Below are 22,922 nucleotides of genomic sequence, written 5' to 3' on the forward strand. Positions count from 1 at the left end.
TAGTTATAATGATATGTTTTAATACATGAATATCAATCTGAGTTATTGTTTAAAGATTAACAACCATTGAGGTTTCTTATGAAGCATGAAGAAAGCCTACGTTGGTAGTCATAAGGAGGACCACATGTCAAATGTGTTTAAATATATATGTACAGTCACATTTACATATTTCCATGTCTTGTTGGAGTTTCATGTATGGTATGGTTTCATGAAGTGATTATGGGGATGCTGTTCTGGAGATGAGCATATAATTCCTTATAGTTCTTTATGAATACTCTGCAATGACAGAAACTGGATTTTCAGGTTTATGTTCAACTCTAAACTCATGGCCACTTAAGTATAATCTCTCTTCAGTATTACTATGATTAACAAGTGTTGGCTCTAGTGGGAGAATGTAAGTCTCATGAGAGCTGCACACTTGTTAATACATGTATCTAAGGTTTGAGGTTATAGAGTTCGAGTATGACTTTGTTTGTAAGCTACCAAAAGGTGTGTACGATAAGGAATGTAGCTAAACAATCCTGATAAACTATACTACTGTTATATTATCTGATATGGATACTTGGGATTGCATGATAAGGTTGAGTTCAATTAGGACTAACATTATGGGAAGTCTCCTAGTTGAACACCATTGCATAAGGTATAAATATAGGGTCCCTGCACTCTCAATTGACACGCAATAAAAGAGCCTCACGCCCCATAGTATTGAGCAATTGCATTCTGAGATTGACGAGTTGCAGAAGAAGCCTATCTCGATCGCATTCTAGCCGACATGGTTTCTACAGGTTAGTGGTTATTTGGTTTTAGTGAACAAGTTATGTATTAATCTAATCTTACATTACTCAGCATATAAATAATAAGCCAATACTATAGTTTGTATATACGTATATACATTGTCTTCTTTAGCGAATGCAACAGGTTCCATCCGTGCTTTTGATGGACCTTACACTTGATTTCATTCGTCATATCGTAAAGAGCCTTGAAGCATATCTTCATATAGTCCGGTAAGTGCTCTATAGCACCAATTTTCCGTCTGCAACATAACAATTTACAGTCAGTTCATTGTGAAAACTGGTGAAGTTAATTAACAAGTCAATAGCCGTTTTAATTATTGTTACATATTAACAACTTCCGTTAAGAGAGTGAGATCATCGAGCATCCCGTAAACGTCAAAAAATTAATGTCATCAACCAAAATAGATAAATGAGACAGATTTTGTGAGCTCAATCCTCTCATCTGTCAAGTTTCGATTTGTTAGGGTGCCCTGCTTACCCGAACCTTCTGCAAGAAAACTATAAATAAATAAAAAATCAGCGGCTCATATTCTCCTCAAGGTTTGGAAGGCGATATTTCATATTATAATTGAAGTTGAGATTTCACTATATAACTAATTGACAATATATAGTAGCTCATGCAAGATTCCTCCTCTTATCAATTTGGAATTCATTCTTAACACGCCCCATGTGTGGTGAATTTTCAAGCCTAACACATACGGAGTCATGTGACCATTGAGTTTCACAAGTGAGATGACTTATTTTGGTATCATTAAGAAATTTGAGGTTCCATCATAAAACCAATTGGTAATATGGGAGTAGCCCGACTTATGAATCCCTCCTTCGTGTGGGATTCATTTTCAATAATGATCAGACATCAATGGGACCACTCTAGCAACATTAAGAGCGAGTTTTGTGAATGGTTGCTTGGAAAATGGTGGGGAAGAAAGGTAAAGATGGGCGCCGTTGGTCGATGCTGAGGTAGGAGATAGAGGAAAGGAGAAAAAGAAGAAGAGAGCAGGTTTGGGCGATGAAAATGGAGGAGAGGAGAGATGGGGGTTTGAGGAAGTGAGGAGAGAAGGTTGCCGCGGGCCTTTGCCGGAACAAGGGCTGGAGGTTGGAGGCACCGGATCTAGGGTTTGGGTCGGCAGGCGAGAAGATTAGGTTATTTATTTATTTATTTATTTTTATTTTTTATCCTCGAGAAGATTGGGTTTCACCAGAGAGTGAATGAATGATGAGTTTTCCTTTGGAAACAATTTTATTTTTATTTTTTTTTAGAAAATCCCAACGGTGCAAGGGGAATAATTTTTATATGTCAATTTAATAAGTTCATCTTATTAAAAGTTGGTTTTATGACCATGTGGTACAATAATGTACTACAACATATAAGTAATTCATTGATCAATGAATCAAGTGATGGTCCCTCATCAAAAAGAAAGAAAACAAAGACAACCATACATCATCATAGAACTACTAAAAGGTGGGGACGAATCGAGCCAATTATTGCGTTGAGAGAGTGAATTTTATTCATTATCAATTTGATTTTCATTGACTAATTAATCACATTCTAACATGATAATAACTTTGTGAAATTCTTATTTGCGAGATTTTATAATAAAAGATTGGTATGAGAATCATAAGTTTCTATTCTTTTTTTCTTTTAATAAGAGGACAGCCAAAGAAGGTGAAAAAAAAAAAAAAGCACAATATCACTATCTTCCAAAACTAAAAAGGAGAGCCAAAACCAAGCCACTCTTGAATCCAAACTATATATAATTTGAGCAACGCGATTAAACAAAGCTTGCATGAGGTCTCTGGTGACCTTTTCCTTTCTCAAATTTGATCAATCTATGCTTGGCTAATGGCTGCGCTGGTTACTTGGCCTTGTGCAAGAAAACTATCAAAAAGCAGCGACTTCATATTCTCCTCAAGGCTTGGAAGGCGATGTTGAGAATTATAATCATACATCAATGGGACCATTCTAACAACATTAAGAGCAAGTTTTGTAAAAGATGCTGAAAATGGATTTGATGCAGAGAAACATTCTTGGTTGAGAAACTTCCATTCTTCCGAAATCCTATGGACAACGAATGCTCGTGCATCTTCGTCTGAACAACCTTGGTTTTCATTCACGTAACACGCTATGTATGAACCATCATATCCATCTTGGCCCTCATCCTGCAATTAATCAAGAAAATATAATTAATACTATATCTTCTTTTTTTAACAAGTGCTAAACGTAACTCAAACTAAGTAAATTAAGTACGAACCTTGGCACTTCCGAAGTCATCCCATAGCCGAAGAATCGTTGCGGTTGAGGATATAAGGCTAGATATGTTGAGGTTGTCCAGAATATGTACAGTTTCCTTGGTTATACCTTGACCCAGTAAGAAGAATCCATGCGTTAAAACCACAGGCACCCCTGAACTGATGAGCCCATTGTTCAAGTACTCTTCCGTGTTTGGCAAGTGCCCGCAACTAAACCATCGCGCTTCTAGTAGGAACGCTTTGCATAATGTTGCCCACTGTATGGATGCAGTAATAATATTAACAATAATTCAAGATCTGAACTGCAACGGTTAAGTCCTTGAATCAAAAGTTAATTTATATACCGATTTTTTAAGGGACTCTATAGGGTTCCATCCATGCTTTTTGTGCACAATGTAGCTGGTTTCATTGGTAATGTCATAAAGAGCCTTAAAACATATCTTCATGTAATTTGGTAGTTCACCAGTTGCGTCAATGTCCCATCTGCATATATAATTAATTACATGCGTGATGTCAGCGCATGACTATGAATTTAGACTGCTGATACTCATGCATGACTCAAATTCACAGTTTAGCAATATAATCACATTTTATTTGCACACTAGTGTAACATGTAGGATATCATAAAAATACACAACGCGTACCTCTCAACTGCAGCTGTGAAGAGAATGAGTTCATCGAGGGTCCCATGAACATCAAAAATATCGTCAATTATGTAGACAAGAGAGATCGATTTTGTGAGTTCAACCCTTTCCTCTGATAAGTTTGGATCTGTAAGGCATGCCATCGGCCAGGTATACCATTTAATTGGCTGGTCTCTCACAAACTTCAACTCCTCAGTCAATCCTAGTTCTTTCCACCACCTAATTAGGATGAAAAATATTGTTATTAATTTAAAGGAGTACTAATTCAAGAAGTACTTAGAGTCAGTGTCTTTGATCTGAACTCACTTGGATACTTGTTGAATTTCATTTCGGATTAGAGATTCGACCATGTTGAACTCTAGTTTTCCTAGCTCCCGCAAATCATTGACCCAATTCTCCTTTCCTTCGAAACTATGCAAGAAGTTTTTAGCCATGAATCTTGTCAAGCTCTTGTGATGAGGATGCTCCAATGAGTACGCTACCGCTGAAGCTCGATGATCATCGAGATTGTTTGGCATCCAAGCGGTAAGAAGCTGGTGGCTTCGTCTTCCCGCTTCAACAAGTGCCTCTTCTCCTGGGAAACTCATATGAGAAGCTTCATATAATCCCACTAGTCCGTTTATGTCGACTTTGAGTTTCTCATTGTTCTTGAACTTATTAAACACATCTGTTATTCACAAGAAAAATTAATTACTATACTAGCAATGGTGACATTAACTGAAAATATATGCTTCGCTTAACTGGTCGTTTTAGTAAAATAACATTTTGCTGTAAAGTTAGCACAAAAAAGAGAATTGAGACCAACCTATGGTTACATGATAACCTTGCTGTCTCAGTAGTCGAAAACGAAGTGAAACCACACGAAGCTCATCACTGGATTCATCGTTATAAGCTCTCGTATATTGCGTTTTCATTATTGCTTCAATCTCCTCTTGGAAACGATAATCAACGCCGAGGCGTTGCACGGCGTCGACCGCAATCAATTGTTCATTTTCTCCGATATTTGCGAGTGCATCCTTCAATTCCTTCAATTTTTTTGCATAGCGAACCTGAAGGTCGCCCTAAAAGGGGAAACATTGAACTTAATAAGACACCAGATTGAATTAATTACATATTAAGAAAAAAAAAGAGAGAGAAGATATTGTGTGGAGTAAGTAGGGTTAGTTTTGGTACATCAACTGTGGAGCAATTTGGATACTTAACATATATATATGTGTGTGTATATATGTACATGTTGGGTTATTAGTTTTGGAACTTACAGTAAGTTGTTCGTTGGAGGAAGTAGAGTGAGGTTGGAGAAAGTTTGCCATTTTCTACAAGAAAGAAAGAAGGAAATTCCAGTTCTGGATGAGAGAATATTCTTGTTGGGAGTTAAGTGAGGTGATCAGCTCATGGTGATTCCTAGTCAATTTATAGGACAAACATCCCTTGGCATGTAAGGCAAGATGGCGAAAGCATCCAGAACGCGTTTAACATAACTTTAACGCGGTGAGATCAATATGTATGAGTGGCGCTGAGTACTTGGTCGGTGCCTAATATCGTTACCAATACACATCGTTTTTCACAATTTTTTTGTTGGGAAAAGAAGGGAGTTGAAGAATCCAAATCACCTTAGTTATAAGGATCAACATAGTTTAGACCGTTTTAAGGATCTGCATGTATTTGCTGTAAAACTTAGTCAACCACCTTAGTTTTATGCTTAACTATTGTAGCTCCCATTTTTAACCGCGCTTTGGGGATGGGGCTGTCATCAGATTTTGGTGGGCAAGAATGCATTAACCTCCCAGTGATATTTTTTTTAACATTCCTCCTGAAATTTCATTTCAATTTTAATTTTACCCTATAAAACTCAAATCTCGCCTACCCTGTCACATCTCGATCCGGGCCCAACCACATCCTGAGCTCAACTCCACCGTAACACGATGTTGTCCGTTTTGAGCCCCAACCACGCCCTCACGGATTTGTTTCTGAGAACTCACACGAAAACCTCCCAGTGCCCATCATGGGATTGCTCTCGCGCGAACTCGCTTAACTTCGGAGTTCTAATAGAACCCGAAGCAAGTGAGCTCTCAAAATGCCTCATGTTAGGTAAAGATTAGAATATACATATAAGACTTACATGATCCACTTCCCTGGGCGATGTGGGATGTTACAATCTACCCCCTTAGGGCCCCAAAATCCTAGTCGGCACACTTCCGACCAAGGATGGGCTCTGATACCAAATTGTCACATCCCGGCCCGGGCCCTCACCATATCCCAGGCTCAACTCCACCATAGCACAATATTGTCCCCTCATGTTAGATAAAGATTAGAATATACATATAAGACTTACATGATCCACTTCCCTGGGCGATGTGGGATGTTACAATCTACCCCCTTAGGGGCCCGACATCCTAGTCGGCACACTTCCGACCAAGGATGGGCTCTGATACCAAATTGTCACATCCCGGCCCGGGCCCTCACCATATCCCAGGCTCAACTCCACCATAGCACAATATTGTCCGCTTTGGGTCCCGACCACGCTCTCATGGTTTTGTTTCTGAGAACTCAGATGAGAACTTCCCAATGGGTCACCTATCATGAGATTGCTCTCGTGCGAACTCGCTTAACTTCAGAGTTCCGATGGAACCCGAAACCAGTAAACTCCCAAAAGGCCTCGTGCTAAGTAAAGATAAGAATATACGTATAAGACTTACATGATCCACTTCTCTGGACAATGTGGGATGTTACATACCCCTTTTTAAGGAAGTAGCGAAAAATAATCTTAAAAATTTCAAGACTTAAAGCCAAAAAACCCTATCCACATAAACCAAAACCCTATAAAACTCTTCTCATTCTAGCAGAGGATAGCCACATAAACCAAAACCCTATCTACCGCACATTTTTGGGCTAAAAGCTGACGAAACGTTAATTCAGAAAGACGTGGTCACTCTTCTCATTCTAGCAGAGGATAGCCACCGCACATTTTTGGGCTAAAAGCTGAAGAAACCTTAATTCAGAAAAACGTGGTCAGTGGGTTTAGATAATAAATATTAGTTTTTTCGTTTTTTTAAATATATATGTAACCATTTTTTTTTTAAATCAAGTAAGATATCTTTCATTCCATTAAAAACTAGTACAATGCTAAAAAAAAACCACGTAAACAATTACACATAAAGTAAAAGGTCTAAGCAAAATGAGAACAACAATCTAAGATACATCGGGATATGGAGTTCACAGAGAGAGTGAGAGTATATGTAACCATCTAATTGAATATATTGGTCTTATACTTTTGTCATGTCAGTGATAAGTGGGTTTCACTCATGTCACATAAGTAAATTAAACGGATATGTAACAGGCATGATAAAAATCAGACAAAAGTGGAACGAAAATTGAGTTCTAAGGTATTAAATAGAAAAATTTGAAGTTCAAAGAGAAAATAAAGTTAAAATCCAGTGTGAGGAGGCATAGAAAAACATGTCACATAAGTAAATTAAACGAATATGTAACATTGTAACAGGCATGATAAAAATCAGACAAAAGTGGAACAAAAATTGAGTTCTAAAGTATTAAATAGAAAAATTTGAAGTTCAAAGAGAAAATAAAATTAAAATCAAGTTTGAGGAGGCATAGAAAAAATAGGAATGTTTTTTTTTTATGGTAACGTAAGGGAGTAGATCATTCAAAACTAACTCAATAAATTATTACAAATAGTTCGAGTTCTAGATACTCTAATCATATCATCAAATAAATGAATTCCAATCCATTCAAGTGGATTCTCAAAATAATAATACCAAAAATTCATATTATAACTCTAATTGGCAAGACTGTCCGCAATAACGTTGAATCAATACAGTTACACATCAATTATCATTATCTCTCTTTCTACTTATAGTTCCCTAATTATCTACTCAGAAAAACGTTCAATGCTCCATTTCGATGACTCTTCGTTTATTCCCTTTGTTTATGTGCAGTGTCCCCTTTTTGTCTAGTTAAAAGAGATTATTAAAGACGGAAGATCATTAGCATTTTAGTTAGTTAGCTGAGGTGGTTGTTCATTAATTAGCTGATTCCCCTTTTCTTAGCTGAAAGGATAATACATATGAGAATAATGAAAGCATACGCCCAGTTTATAGTACTGGAAGCCGAATTGGATTGAAAATGATGAATGAGGCAAGTTGAACAACACATAAAGGTATGATTGTCGAACTACATTTCGTAGTCATACTCTCCTCCGTTAAAGCGAGTAGAATAAAATTTCTTAGCAGTATATACTTTAATGTACTAAAGTTTCGTAAGCAGCAACAAATGAACTATTTGATTTGTGACTGACGTTCATAAGGAGGAGAAGAAGGTTCGAAGAAATATCCTGAACAAAATATATACCACAACTTATGTAGTTCCAACATCGTGTGAGTACTACCAAACCTAATTGTGGAACTACGTTAATTGTGGAACATGTCATATTCATATGGCTGTGGTCCTCATACATTATCACGAGAAATTATACCATGACACAATACTACCAGCTGCGTTTTTGCTGACTGGTGATACCCCACCAACACCAGGGCCACCATTGGCTGCGCCACTAGGACCTCCGAGCTCGGAATCGGCAGATATGTAATGAATTTATCGACCACCACCATCAAGCCACCTCGCGCTTCCATTTGATCCTTTTGGTGTCGTATTCGTGTTGCCGTGTGAATAGTGATTCAGTGAAGACGTCTGAATATTTTCATGGATAATTAAACCCATGAATTTTGTTATTTTTAAGGAGAATGTAAATGGCAGAAGGCTGAGAGTTCGTAAGGTCGACGCGAATGACATCGCAAGGATTTTTCGCAAAGAATAGCGACCCCTTGTTATTTCTTTCTCCGGTTACAGACCAGGTCTCACACATGGCCAGGTTTGATTGGGTAGTATCACCACTCTGTAAAGCCAGCTGGTGATACAGTATCAGTGTATAATTTCTCCATTATCATGATGCATGTGTACGAGACAGACCTGAAACCCTAAATCCTATGTGGCCACTTGGTCCTATTTTCCACTTGGTCATATTTTTCAAATCATGTTTTTACCACATTTTTAATAGAGATAAGCCCGACCATTACAAGTAAATCTCATCTCTATCAAAAATATATTATAAATGTGATATGAAAATATAATAAGAGTAATATTTTTACTGTTTTCTTGCATGTCACGGAAAACTCGTCCTCGCAGACTTTCAACAAAAACGAGTGTACAACTTTTGTAATTTTCATTGTTTTTTTCTTATAATTATAGAATGGAATCTCATTACTGATCGACCAAAAGAATAGCAACCGCCTTAAACCTTAACTTCGTGAAACTTTTCATTGTTTTTGTAAACATTGATATTCGATGCATCTTCCTTTTTCACATACCTACTTGTAGATTTTTCAATCACGATAGCTCTATAGAGCATGCATAACCAAGGGATTAAACAAAATTTTAAGAGTGGTGTTAGATAAATCACATTTTGCAAATCATATGCGAACCATCTGATCTCTAATAGGTTAAATTTGCCTCATGAAACCCTTAAGTATTTGTGCCGGAAGCATGATCTAGTCTACCATGTGTCAAAATACAAGTGGTTGAATACTTACAAAAATAAATTTCCCACCACTAGTATTATAATACTTGGTATACCGAACTGTGTTTCCGACAAACAGATTTTTGTTATTTCTAAGGCATCTGCTACGTACTAGCTAGATTTCATGCAGAACGTAGGAATGAATATTATGATGCTAATAGATGCGTTGTATATACTTGAGTTGGGTTAGACTATCATTTTCGATTGTGTTGAAATCGGGCTTCAGGCGTCCCTTACAGGATCATCGATGTAACTGCAGTTTTTTCAACCAAAAAAGAATCATTTTTCAAGCAAAAATAACCAAATATTGAATAAATATGCCATTTGAAACTGTTCGAACGATTTCATGAGGTCCGAAAAGTTTTTTTTTTTATAGAGATTATATTCACACATCCCAATTTACTTTTCCCACACCTTTTTAATTTTTTAATATTTTAATATTTTATACACACCACTAACACTTGATAAAAAAATATTAAAAAATTAAAAAGGTGTGAGAGAAGTAATTTGGGGTGTGTGACTATAATCTCCCTTTTTTAAACTAAAAAAATATGTAACCCAATAAAAAATTCTAGCTAGAAACATTAACAAAATATTCTATATGAACTTTAATTAGAAATTTACGATGCTGCAAAAATTTGCTAAAACCATAAAAAAATCATGTGTTCCTTTTGTAAAAATGAGATGAATTTTTGCGACATCTTTCCCATGAGCTTTAAGAAAATATTATAAGCTATTTGTAAGCGATGTACTATTTATTAAGTCAAATAAGTATACTTATTAATAAAAATTAAGTCGAAATATAGAAAAATCAATGTTTATTACTTGTATGGCCCAAACAGAATTGGTCGACTGGAACATCCCCAGAATGTGTAGATGAATTTTAAGAAGCTTACGGTGCTTCAAAACATGATGCAAAAGTAGGTTGTATGATGGTTTTGTATGAGTTTCAAAAACCGAGTAAACCTCGTCCTCGTGTCGTGAGTGTTAGCTCATACGCTTTATTAAACGTGTATGAAATCTTTTCCGTGCGAATCGAGGAAAATGTTTTAGGTCATACTATTTATTGAGTCAAATACGTGTATTATTATCAATATTTAGAAAAAGTTAACGATGCGGCGAGAATATATGAGAAAACAAGAGTTATAGCTCACAATTTTTTTAATTTTGGATTTTTATCACAAATAATTCTTGAAATTAACTCACATAATTAAGGTGGTCTTTTAAATTGAAAATCGATCAATGTAATCTTTGATTATGATTGCTGAAAATCAATGTAATCATTCTGTTAAATTTCCTCAAAACTTCTGTTAAGGTCTCCCGAGATAGAGTCAGCACGCTACTCCACTGCACCCTTCCTTCCTCCCTCCCTGGACCCTTCCTCTCTCCCTGTAAATCCAAATCCCTGCACCCTTCCTTCCTCCCTGCAAATCCAAATTCATGCACCCTTCCTCCCTCCTTGCAAATCCAAATCCAAATTCGTGCAAATCCAAACCACCACCATCCAAATTCCTGCAAGTCCAAACAACCACCACCTTTTAAACAAATTTGAAAATTAAAAAAAGAACAGAGGAGATCGAACGATCTCCTTCCCCCTCCGACCCAATCCTGTAATCCCTTCCACACCCCACCCTACTCTCCTGATTACTCTCTCTGATTACTCCAACGTTTTTTTTTTTGTCTTTGGAAGAACCAAAACATGCAAGAAACCAACCCATGATTTCGACCTCTCTCTCTTTCCCTCCTCCCGGTCTCTCAAAGATTGTGTCTTTCTGCAAAACATGGTGGGGAAGATGGTGGCTTGGTGCTTGGGTTGGGTTCTCACAGGTCACGGCCTCTCACGAGGTGTTTTATTTTTTTAATTTATTTAATTGTTATTATTTTCAGAATATAAAATTATTTATTTATCAATTTATTTATTTATGTGGGACCCCTACGTGTGCCACGTCAGCATACTAGCATAAGTTTTGACGGAAATATAACAGAATGACGACATTTATTCACAACAATCGTATTCAAGAACTACATTGATTGATTTTCAAATTCAATGACTATGTTAATTGAGTATGTTAGAGACCATTTCTAATAAAAAAAAACCTTTAATTTTTTTAAGAAAAATGCGACTGTTATTTTTAGCACAATCTTTTATGCGGTTAAGAAAATATAATAAGCCCAATAGCTACAGTCGCTTCTCAAATTCCACACATAAATAAGATGATCCTCTTTTTCTTTTTCTTTTTTTTTTTTTTTTGATGGAATAAATAAGATGATCCTGCTCGAGCAATTTTGTCATGACCTAAAAGATCAGCTAAAGCGTTCGTCAACCTCACCCTCCTACAACTTCCAGAGATAACTCATACAGAAGGCAAAAATAAAGAAATTAAGCAGGCAGGAAAGGTGCCTTTACAACACAGATGATACATTTTCGGTTCCCATCCAGTGAGTCCAAACTAGCATAACGAAACATGTCTCATGCATCCTGCTTTGTGGCCAATTCTGCGTACCAACAACATTTACAGAGCTATCAAGTTCCATAGCTCGTAAGCAATATAATATCTTCATCTTCCAACTTACCAAGGTGATGGTTTTTATTTTGTTCACTTCGAAGAGGGAGAATTGAGCTTCTTTTCGAGTAGCTTGGCCTTTCGAAGAGCATCCAAGGCCTCGGCTTGTTTTCCAGCACGTTTCAAATTTACCGCCTTTACCTTCTCAGCTTTGATCTGTTCTTCCAGCTGACTTCTATCTTGGATTATGTTATTGCTCTTACCAACATTAACTTTTGAAGGCTCTGGTCTTTCCGTGCCTTGAGATAAATTACTACCACTTTCAATCCCAATTTCTTTCAAGGCAGCCAGTAGTTGAGGATCAAGAAGACCCTCAACAGAGATATCATCCACTGATTCTACTTTGTCAACGGTTGTGGAATCATGAGCAGCTGACGCCTCCAACTGATTCTCTAGTGCCTTTGCTAATTCAAACTCGGCTTCTGCTTCTTCCATCCGACCCTCCCTACGCAACTTCATGGCCTGACGTTTGTGGCCAAGAGACTCCTGTTGCAACTTGAAGCGATCACGACTGGACAAAGGTTTTGGGTCCGAGGATGGTGAACCGTGATGCTTTTGGCTAGAAGATGGGATGTCTCGTGACTGTAATGGTTGGGGTTGCCTCTGCTCGCCAGCTGTATTTTGTGCGGCACTGGACGCCTCACTTGAAGTAGTTTTGGACTGAGGACTACCTTCATCAAGACGCTTCTCCAATAACTTTGCCTGCCTTAGTTCCTCGCGAGCTTCGGTCAGTTTCCCTTCTCTCTTTAAAGCTAATGCTCTCCTCTTAAAACCCAGGATTTCTTGCTGAATGGCACTATGGTTGCTCTGAGAAGCAGATTCCTGAACCGAATTTGCTTCATTAACATCTCGCTTATCTTCCTGTTTATCAAATTTATTGTTTTGGCTTCCCAGATTTACATTCGAACATGTCTGGGATCCCAACTGAACAGGAGGACTGGCAGTAAGGGAACCAACAGAATCAAATTTTAGGCCATCATCTTGCTTTTCAGCAGGTTTTTCAGCAGGCCTTTGAGAACTTCTCCAGTCATCCCCCGCCAACAAATCCACTAAGTTTCCAGATTGGACAGGCGCAGAAATCTGATTAACGCCTTTGGCTACTCTTTGGTCGTCTGGAAAATAATTTTCACCCGAAGCACCCAATTCCACTGGTAATGGTTCGTTTCCCTTAGCTAACTGTGAGGTTAGAGGAACAGACTCAGAATTCCTTGCTGACAACTTAACTACTCCGTCAATTGGACCCATTGCCACCTCAGTAAACCTTCTAACATCTGTATCATGCTTCAACTTCCCTGGCTTTTCAGTGTTAATCAGTGATCCGAAATTATCAGATTTCTCTTCCTTTGAATCATCATGCAGACTCAAATCCTTTGGGGCTTCCATCTCTTCAATTTGAATCTCTAGCACTTTTGCCATTCTCAAAACTTCCTCAGCTTCTTTGGTTTCTCCCTTCCGTCTAAAGACAAGAGCCTTTCTTTTTAAATCCAGAAGTTCCCTTTGGATTGCACCCTTATTTCTTGGTGCAGAAACGGCTGGTTTGGAAAAGGAAGTCCCCTCTGAGAAAAGTGCTGGGTCCTGCATACTATTTCCTGTTACATTACCTCCCTCTCCTTCCTCCTCAACACTATTAGGAGGAGGTTCAGTGATAACTTCCTTGGGTGCTTCCATCTCCATCATCTGGCCCTCTAGTGCTTTCGCCTTTTTTAGCAGTTCTTCTGCATCCTCGGTCTCTCCCTGGCGCCTCAGAGCAAGAGCTTTCCTTTTCAACCCTAAGAGTTCCCTCTGAATCTCAGCTTTGCTTCTCCTTGATCCTCCAGCTGGGACATTAGCCGGGGCTTGAGTTGCAGAGGGTGCACTGACCTTCATGGAGAGAATATCCGTTTGCTTAGAAGGTTCCAACGACGAGTTGGTCCCTTCATTATCGTCATCATTCCAACCCAAATTCTTTAGCATAGAAAGATATGCTGGATCATGCATATCTTGATCTGTTACATTTTCTCCTTCCTCGTCTGCAACTGGCAGACTTTCAGAGACATTGGGAAGCTCATGTGCCAAATCTGGGACTTTATTGCCAACAGTCCCAGGCATTGCCTTCTGTACAGAACCATTCTCTAGCTCTTCAAGCTGCTGTTCAAGAACCCTGCCCTTCTTCAATTCTTCGTCAGCCTCATTTAATCGTCCTTCCCTTCTCAGAGAAAGGGCTTTCTTTTTCAAGCCCAGAAGCTCTTTCTGAATCATTAATTTACTCTTCCTTGCAGGTTTGGAGTCCGTACGTTCCATTGCACTAATATTTCCATCATACACCATAAATGACTTGGACGATTTATCAGCAGTTTGTTTATGCATTGTCGCACGATCATTTGCAACATTTCCCTCTTCAGACTCAAGGCTTTCAAGGTCCCTTTCAAGTAGTTTTGCCCTCTGTAGCTGCGCCATTGCCTCTTGAACATTACCTGCCCGTTTATGATTAACTGCCTCTCTTTTTAATGATTGAATTTCGCTTAATAGAGCTTCCCTGTCAACGGCAGCAATCTGGGGAGAAGTTTCCGCATTATTAGAATCTTGAGACCATCCTAAAGATTGTAAAGCAGCAGCTATTTCTGGGTCCTCCATATCCTCATCTGTCACTTCGAAATGACCATCCAGATCATCAGAAGCACTAATAAGATGATCAAAATTAAAGCCATCCTCCTGCTCATACTGAATTGAAAATTCTTCCTGTTTGTCATCATCCATACCACGAATCAACACAGATATTTCATCATCAGATTCTTCAGCCTCAGCCAAGAATTCCTGTTCCTCGAGTTCCTTCTCTAGGATTTTAGCTCTTTTCAGTTCCTCCTTAGCTTCTGTAAGTTTCCCATCACGCTTCAGCATGAGAGCCTTCTTTTTAAGTGCAACAACCTGGGCTTTGTCAATGGCCCTAGTACCTTTGTTTTTATTGGTCTTTTGTGAGGCCTCTCCCAAAAGAGAAGAAAGTTCACCCTCCAAACTCAGACTTGCTTGCTTTTTGTTTTCATCAAGGAGATCCATATCGGACCATCCTAGTTCTTTAAGCTCAGCAGAAAGATCATCTTTTTCTTTACCCACTGAAGGAGTGACCTTATTTCTTCTTCCAGATTCAGAAGGCCCATCTTTAATCTGGCTCTCCACCACATTGGCAGAGAGTAAAACCTTTCTACGCTCTTTTCTCAAAGATATTTCCAATGCGTCAGCCTGCCTCTCAAGCTCCTTCCCTCTCTTAAAGGCTCTTAATGCTTCCGCAGACTTCCCTTCTCCTTTAAGAACTTTATACTTCTTTTTCTCATCCAAAGCTTGCTGACGCAATTCCTCAGGAGAAGCAGATCCACCACCACTCTGTAAATTAGGCTCATCAACAGAAAGACTTCTATGTATTTCTCCCACCCCCTCGTGGCTGGAATTTTGTTGACCATTTGAACATGATGCACTACTAGCGGCTCTCTGCATACTGGAAACCACATTACTATTTGACTCTTGTCCTAATTCCTTTCCGTCACTACCAAGAATCTCGTCCAAAACTTCATCCTCATGATTTGATGTCAACTTTGAACTGCCTGCACAGAAGTTATATGTTTGATACACAAGGTAAAATTAAAGGGCAGAGTAGTTAAACAAAAAAGCATGTGGCAGAAAGACATAACTAGCACAACCAGTGATTGAACAGACAAAAATGTTCAATGCACAACTGAACTACAGACAACCTTAGAAGAAATCAAAGACAGTACCTCTCCCAGCTCTACTCTTGTGTCCATATCTCTCAATGCGTGCTGCTTCTTCTAGCTTTTTACAAGGGTCACATATACGCACAGGCGAATCACCTTGCCCACGTAAGAGCATTCTTTGCTGGGTGCAACTGTTGCAAAACAAGCCACCACACCTCCTACAATGATGCTGAAATTCCAAAATGTATATTGTCAAGAAACGGGATTGATAAGAGACTACATAAGAAATATTACATCGAATCATTTCAGAACGTTAAATAAGATTATCACATCGAATCATATCACAACACTAAATAAGATTAAGTTTCATAGACAGTCCTATACTACAGTTTTGTACCACTAGGCAAAGAGACTTATGGGCCTGTTTGCAACTCCTTCAAGAGCGGCAAAACAGCACGTTCTGGCAATCAACAAGCAGTTCTCACTATGTTTGCGAGAAAAACTTAAATGTACTTCTGGTTTAGGAGAAACACCCCTAGGAAGCACTTCCAAGAGGCTTTTCAGGAAGCACTTGGAACTTCGATGCGCTTCAAATAAAACCACTTTTAGCAAAAGCACTTATAAACAAAAGTGCTTCCTACAGAAACAATCCTAAAAAGGGTCCTAAGTGTACATCATTAAACCCATTTTTAGCACAACACAAACTGTAAATCCCCATTCCAATCTCTAAACAATCCTGTATCTCTACATTACAAACAAACAATCACCATTCTTTCCAAAACATTCAAAACAGACAGCCTATGATTCCCCACAACGTTCAAAACAGAAAGCCAAGAATCGAAGAATCCCAATCTTGGTCGAATCCACATATAAAACAAGGAAAGCTGCAATCTTTCGGCACCCAAAAATCGAAAACTGAAGAAATACAAAAATTAGTAAAGAATTCACAGATGGGTCATTGGATCGAGAGGGGCAGAAGAAGAAGTGAACCTTGCGATTGATGAAGGTGAACTGAGAAGAACACCCCTGGCAGTGTGAGGCGTCAACCACCCAAGTATTCCCTCTCAGTGACGGCTTCGGCGGCAGCCCGATCTTCTCCAACATCTTTCCGCTCCGATTTTTCCGAATCAATCAATTAATAACCAAAAAACCATGAAAAACAAATCGAATTTCTCTGAATTTTTTTTTTCAGCTTTAACTTTCTCACGGATCTTAAGCTTTGATACCCACCAAAAATAAATAATTAATCAATCCGATGGGTTTGATGAATCAAGAAGGGAAAGGAAAACTGATTTGATGACGACGACGATGTCACGTTGGGTTAGAAGACGCATCAAAACAGCGTTTGCAACGCGGGTAATCTGACAGCGACAGTTTGAGGCCTCGACGACGACGACGATGACGATGACGATGACGACGACGACTCGTTGGGTGGGACCGTGGGAGTTGGACAAGTTTTTAGTTTTTTTATGAAACGACGTCGGAGGAAGAGACTCGGTGCAAATGTAAAGCCCAATCTTTAGGTCTAATTGGGCTTTCATGAGGCCCATTATAGATTTTTGGTTTACCATTCATTTGAGGCCCATGGTGAGGACACAAAGCCCAGCAACATATTTACGTCCACGGAGGGTTTAACACGTGCATTTGTTAATATTATATCTTAGGCCTATCTGATATCAATTATTTTGTCTACTCATATTATAGTAGAAGGCGGCAGCTACAGCAGCCGCCGGGTGGAAGCGAAGGTGGTAGAATTAGTTGACGGGTATAGGTATTGTCCCCTAGGAAGTGGGAGAGGAGGTGGTGGCACTGTGGCGGGTGGAGGTGGTGGTTTTGTTCCCCTATGGAAAAGAGTATTTGGACTTAGGAGACTATGAGTGCAAAATACTCAAAGTTCTAAATATGTTAGACGTCAGTTGAACAGCAGGTTAGGATCTTGTGCTTAGGCAAGATCTAGGTAGATTTATATAAGTTTTTTATCATATCGGATAAATAAGTGTCTATTTACGTTTAAAAAAATAAAAATAAAAAACCTATACTTGTTTTGGGAATAAAATAAAGATGAAATGCACTAAAGCCAATAAGCTCAGTAAGCAAATTAGCAAATTACAAATATAAGAATAGTTTTCACAATTGAATTAATTTAACAAATTCCTTTGTGTAGGATATGCGCTAGACCATCTTCAAATGAGCTGTCAAATATGTCAAATATGATTAAAATACATTTAGGTATTTTTCAATGGATATGTCATATATGATGTGGCATGTGAGTCATTTAGCTCCTTGCTTTCTAGCTGCATTTTTTGACAGCAAACAAAGAATGAGTCAAATATATTTCATTGAATTTTTTTAATACATGGTCCCGTTAACAAACAATAGAATAAAAATTACAATTATTTTTTATTATAGTTAATGTAACTCTAGACCCAATAAAATAATAAAATAGATATTTGACACATCATTGAAAAATAAGAGAATTTAGCACTTGTGTTCAATTTGCCACATCAGCCATCAAATAAAATTTTGACATATTATATTTGACATCTCATTTGGAGATGCTCTTACCCACTTTAATTTAATTAGTTAATAAAAAAAACTTGGAACCGCCTAGCATGCCACCTAGACCGTCTAGTCGCTCCTTAATTTTAGTGACCATTTTGCACAAAACGCAACAAAACTCCACCTCGCAGCGTCTAGCACCGCCTAAGCGGCCACTTAGTCCGATTTAAAACTAAAAAAAATGCTACAAGAAAAGCTAGACAATGTAAATTTGAAAACATACAAAACTACATAATCTCCTCAAAGTAAAAGCTTCTTGGCTTAAGCATTCATTAAATGCACACTTCATCCAACAAGTTGGAAGACTAGAACACTAATCTCACATTAATCAAAAATGTTTTTTGTTTCTGGCTCTCCAAAAACAAAGATGCAGCGATCATCTCAAAAATGTTGGTCCTTGGAGTTCTTTCTTGATTCAAAAAAGCACCAATTTTCTTGGTTGCAAGGCCTGCATTTATATGGCTCACGCAACCCCATTCCATTTTTCTTACTTTTTTACCACTACAAAGTTGACTGGCTGAGGAGAAGACGTTGTTAATCATTGACTAATAAAGTGATTAGAAAACTAATTTGCTGCCTCTTCCATAAACAAATAGTCATGGTAAAAAATACTTTGGTTTCAACCATCACGAAGTGATCTAGTGGTCAGGGCGAATTCTAAATCGGTATTCAATACGGTTGGTCTTGATTTCGATTCGTTAGTCTCGAAACTATCCGCTGGTCCCCTTTTAAAAATAAAAATAAAAAATGCTTTGGTTTCTACAACCTCAGTTACGTGTCTCTACGAGTATAATAGAATGGTTCATGGTTGTAAAGTTGGGTTAATGAGCCTCCCAACATCCGTTCCCTTGCTGGATTGTTCGTTGATTCAATCTGCGCTTCTGCTGCGACTAGACTCGAAATTCAACGATAAAAAATAGTAAGTTTTAACAAAATACTTCCGGTACTGTTTATTTTTAATGAAAAACCACATTTTTATCTTTAACTGGCACTATTCATTATACCTTTAAAAAAGGTTTTTCGTTAAAAGATAAGTTTTTTTTGAACTTTTCGTTAGTTTTTCTTAAAAAATAAGCACAGTAATTAATACTATTAATTTAATCAATATGTCATATGATTTACAAAATTTAATTTAGACTATTACCCTTGTTCAACAAGCTATTGTTATGCCCTTTGAATCATGGGATGTTTTAATGTGTTCAAAAGTTCAACACATGCCAAACTTTTGGCACTTTTGGAAGAAGCTGAAGAATTTGCATAATTTTGCTTTGACTTTGAATAAACCTTTTTAGCAATTTGGTACTTTTGGAAGAAGCTGAAGGATTTACATAATTTTGCTTTGACATAAACCCTTTTTGCCAGAGTGTATATACAGTAGAAATTAAAAAAATGTTATTGGTATTCCAAAATTCTCATTGTGTACTCCAATTTTTCTATATTTAGAAAGAAAAATACTTTTGTAAAGAGCGCAATGAGATTTTTGAAATGATAATAACAATTTTAAAAAAATTGTTGTTAGCACTCTAAAATAGTCGTCAGCGCTCTTATCTTCTTTGTTTTTAGAAGAAGATATAACGCATAATGGGTATTTGGAATGCCAATAACAGATTCCACAAAAAAAAAAAAACTAAAGTTTTTGACTTGCATTAAGGAAAGAGTGTAGGCAAGTATCGAGTACTTCCCCTAAAGGACAATCTTAAGTTCAATGCACCAGTCATCTTCATCTCCATCGTGCCACAAACGCCCAACTCCGATGCCTTCCATTGCATGTTCTGCAAATCTGCTCTACGCTTCGGAGTCTCTGTTGGGAGATCGAGTTTCTTCATGGAAAGCGGAATGATCTGCTTACCCTCCTCTTTCTCGTCCCTAATTTCTTTACCTGTGTCAATGAACAAGGAGTCTAGAGTCTTGAGATTGTAAGCTTCATGAAATAAGCTTCGGAGTTTTAATTGCTCCGTAGCGAAAGCTTCAACTGCTTTTCTTGGAGGAAACTTCGAATTATGAGCGAGATGTTTCAAAGCTTCCGTTGAGAGCTTTTCGTAGTTCAGTGCACAACAGATACTCATCTTCTCCTCCCTGAATAAAACAGCACGACGCTGCATAGAATCCTAAATCAGTACTCGAATTCGCGATATTAAAACATTGCAGATCATGCTTCATGCATTTTAATTTAAGTAGCATACCTTAAAATACACATCAATTGCTTGGTAAAGACCGTCGTGAGATTCTCGCGCAGAATGTGGCAGCATCGTGGCTAATGCTTCGAATTTTGAAGGATTCAGGTGAGAATCTGGTGCTACTTCTGCAAGGTACGAATCCATCAGCTTCGCGACACTTTTTAAGCGACTTTGAGATACACGATCTCCCCCTTCAAGGAGAAATGATTTCACTAACTTCAAAACCAAACTCACATCGTATACATACTTCTTGGTGCGCGGAGATGGAACGAGTAGAAAATCAATTGTTGCTTGATCCAGCTGAGAACCTATCATGCTCACTAACTTGTTTACACACTTCTTGCTAACTCTCAGGCACATAGCCGCTTGGTATATCTTGAATAAGCCTTTGACAGAAAGAAAGCTTCGGTCTAGCAGAAAAAGCAGACTGATAACAAGTTCTGTGATTTTACGCTTCTCACCTCGCGTGGCACCGATAGACTTAGATTGGTGATAATGGAAGAGAAACTTGAAAATTGTAGTATGGTCGAGCTCCTGGAATATCATCCTTCTTCCCACCTTCTCGAGTAAATCGGTGTTCAAGAACATAAGGTCTTCCACCCACCATGTTTTTCTTGAGCAGTCAGTTTTCAGACTATAACTGCTCCTTCCACTTGAAAACCGAAAACTTAAATCTTCTGACGAAGAAGCATAAGTGCTTGTAACGTACGGCGAAAAAAGCTTGGCTATGATGGAGTCTAGGAGCTTGTGCAATACTGACGATAAATTTAAGGCGGGAAGTAAATCTTGGCATTGCTTTAGAGCTACCACAAGGTTAGACCATGTCCAAAAGCTGATCCCTTCAAGAGATTTTTCGGTTTGAGACAATATGTTCGGTCTTCCAGAGCCATCACCATCGCCTCCCATCTCCATGAAATGCGCGACGCAGAATAGTAGGACAATGTTCGAGGGAGTTATCTCAATTCTTCCATTGTTGTAACAAAACCTTGCCATGAGCTCAAAACCCTCTGCGCCTCCAGGAAAGTCATGGAATATCACTTTTAGGCACCTCGATGCTCCAGTCCGTTTACCAAACAATTTTCTAAATCTACCCGAGTACGACGCCAATGTTTGCTGCAAACGTATACGAATTCAGAGAAAATTTTATCAGAATATCAAGTTGTTGCAAACTAGTGTCTCTTTCGAAGAGAGACGTACAAGAGAGAGAATATTAAGGGAAAGACAAGAAACGCATGCATACTATCATTTCTTCATTAATGAACAAGAGAAGAAAACTTTGTCAGATATCTCAAGAACAAAAACTGAAGGAATCCAGAAGAACATTTTGTGAGAGGTCACTCGCTGTTGAGATTAAATTTTTGTGTGGTCCTATACACGATGCGATTCAATGGCGGAAATTAAAGATATCGGTTTCACAAGGCCTGCATGACTACTACCTGGGTGAAAATTATTGAGGATAAAATGAATAGAAACAAGATAACGAAGCGTGACAGGCGTGACGATATGAATACTGCTCGACAAAATTTAAGAACATGTTGCAAAGGAGGAGTAAAATGGATTCATAAAACTAAAACAGCAGAATTACCAACAAAAAATGAAGAACTGAAAGTAGTTATAAAATCTCGATTGTCTTCGTTCACAAACTTGAGCAGATATGAATGATTACGAAGCGAACAGCCGAAGAAAAGAAGATTTACCTTGTCCACCATGAAAACTTCTTCGCCATTGACGTCTACTTGAAGATCGCAGCAACCTCCCATTTTTCAGAAACACACAGGAAAATGAAAATCTTGACTCAAAAGCATTACATATGGATTCTGGGAAACATTTCACTTTTCAGATTGACCCAAAAAATAGAATAGTTCAAAGTGCTGGGTTTGAAGCTGCTGTTTTTCTTAGCACATGACATCAATGATCATGGAGAAGTGAAAAGACAATGGAGGGAATAATAAGAGGCAACAAGAGAACTTACAAGAAAACGAATAATTATCTACCTTTGTACACTGTTTCTATCTCTCCTGTGATAAGCGAGATAAACAAAAAAAAAAAAAAAAATATATATATATATATATATAATCGGTTACAAAGCAAATTTTCTTCTGTAATGCACTATATATTTATCCACATATAATAAGCAAGATAAACATAATAAAATATACAACCAATTATAAGACATATTTTCTCGAACTAAGCATACTTTTTAATAAGTAAAGCTGTAGAACTTTATGACCCAAAGTCTGATTATTTTATTCTCCGTGACTCATGCGGCTAATTTCGTCACTGTTCTTGTCCTACGCCCTTTTCTTTTCCTACCCTAAGTCGCCATCAATTCTCTCTTTTAGTGGATGCTGGGAGCCCACAAAACCAATTCGGACAAGTGAAGACTTGGTCTCCGGTCAAAAACGATGTTCTCATCTGTAATTTCAGAAGACTGAAAATTGTATCGTTCTTGGAATTTAACAACTTGGAAGGTTAAACCAAGAGAATGCAACATAAATCAACTTTTTAATCACTTGACGAGCGAGATTGAGACAAGTGTGCATACAAAAAGAGATACCGCAGATTGTCTCCGAGTGTAAATCTATCAGTTAACGATTTCTTTGATGTCGATTTTTACTTTTTTTTTTTTTTTTTTTTATGTTGGTACGTCGATATTTTTAT

General features: G+C 38.0%; 3 protein-coding genes across 5 annotated transcripts; all 3 read right to left on the reverse strand.

Annotated features, from left to right (window-relative positions):
* Positions 1–2,279: 2,279 nt before the first annotated feature.
* On the reverse strand, positions 2,280–5,100 carry LOC103427814 ((3S,6E)-nerolidol synthase 1-like). 3 transcript variants are annotated; one of them, XR_011580519.1, is made up of 8 exons: positions 4,948–5,100; positions 4,494–4,749; positions 3,995–4,355; positions 3,689–3,907; positions 3,389–3,527; positions 3,047–3,301; positions 2,530–2,954; positions 2,280–2,328 (listed from the first exon to the last, which is right to left on the reverse strand). XR_011580519.1 is itself a non-coding variant. In NM_001328885.1 (7 exon segments), coding segments are annotated over 7 exon segments (1,611 nt in total).
* A 6,451-nt stretch (positions 5,101–11,551) lies between these two features.
* Positions 11,552–16,966, reverse strand: LOC114819180 (uncharacterized). The gene is made up of 3 exons (XM_070821526.1): positions 16,516–16,966; positions 15,589–15,754; positions 11,552–15,417 (listed from the first exon to the last, which is right to left on the reverse strand). Exons 1-3 carry the CDS (start codon positions 16,627–16,629, stop codon positions 11,876–11,878), a joined length of 3,822 nt encoding a protein of 1,273 aa, XP_070677627.1. The 5' UTR covers positions 16,630–16,966; the 3' UTR covers positions 11,552–11,875.
* A 2,366-nt stretch (positions 16,967–19,332) lies between these two features.
* On the reverse strand, positions 19,333–22,430 carry LOC103434634 (BTB/POZ domain-containing protein At3g22104-like). The gene is made up of 3 exons (XM_008372988.4): positions 21,959–22,430; positions 20,268–21,374; positions 19,333–20,180 (listed from the first exon to the last, which is right to left on the reverse strand). Exons 1-3 carry the CDS (start codon positions 22,019–22,021, stop codon positions 19,731–19,733), a joined length of 1,620 nt encoding a protein of 539 aa, XP_008371210.2. The 5' UTR covers positions 22,022–22,430; the 3' UTR covers positions 19,333–19,730.
* Between the last annotated feature and the right edge of the window lie 492 nt (positions 22,431–22,922).

Source organism: Malus domestica, chromosome 05 (genome assembly GCF_042453785.1).
Source record: "Malus domestica chromosome 05, GDT2T_hap1".
NCBI classification, from domain to species: domain Eukaryota; kingdom Viridiplantae; phylum Streptophyta; class Magnoliopsida; order Rosales; family Rosaceae; genus Malus; species Malus domestica.

Bases quoted from the DNA above. Each gene is read 5' to 3' on its own strand.
- LOC114819180 (XM_070821526.1), bottom strand. From the start codon at position 16,629: ATGTTGGAGAAGATCGGGCTGCCGCCGAAGCCGTCACTGAGAGGGAAT. The intron at 15,755-16,515 runs GTTCACTTCTTC...TTGGAATTTCAG, and splicing joins TCACCTTCATCAATCGCAAG to CATCATTGTAGGAGGTGTGG. The intron at 15,418-15,588 runs GTACTGTCTTTG...ACTTCTGTGCAG, and splicing joins CAAGAGTAGAGCTGGGAGAG to GCAGTTCAAAGTTGACATCA.
- LOC103434634 (XM_008372988.4), bottom strand. From the start codon at position 22,021: ATGGGAGGTTGCTGCGATCTTCAAGTAGACGTCAATGGCGAAGAAGTT. The intron at 21,375-21,958 runs GTAAATCTTCTT...ATACGTTTGCAG, and splicing joins AAGTTTTCATGGTGGACAAG to CAAACATTGGCGTCGTACTC. The intron at 20,181-20,267 runs GTATGCTACTTA...GATTCTATGCAG, and splicing joins CAATTGATGTGTATTTTAAG to CGTCGTGCTGTTTTATTCAG.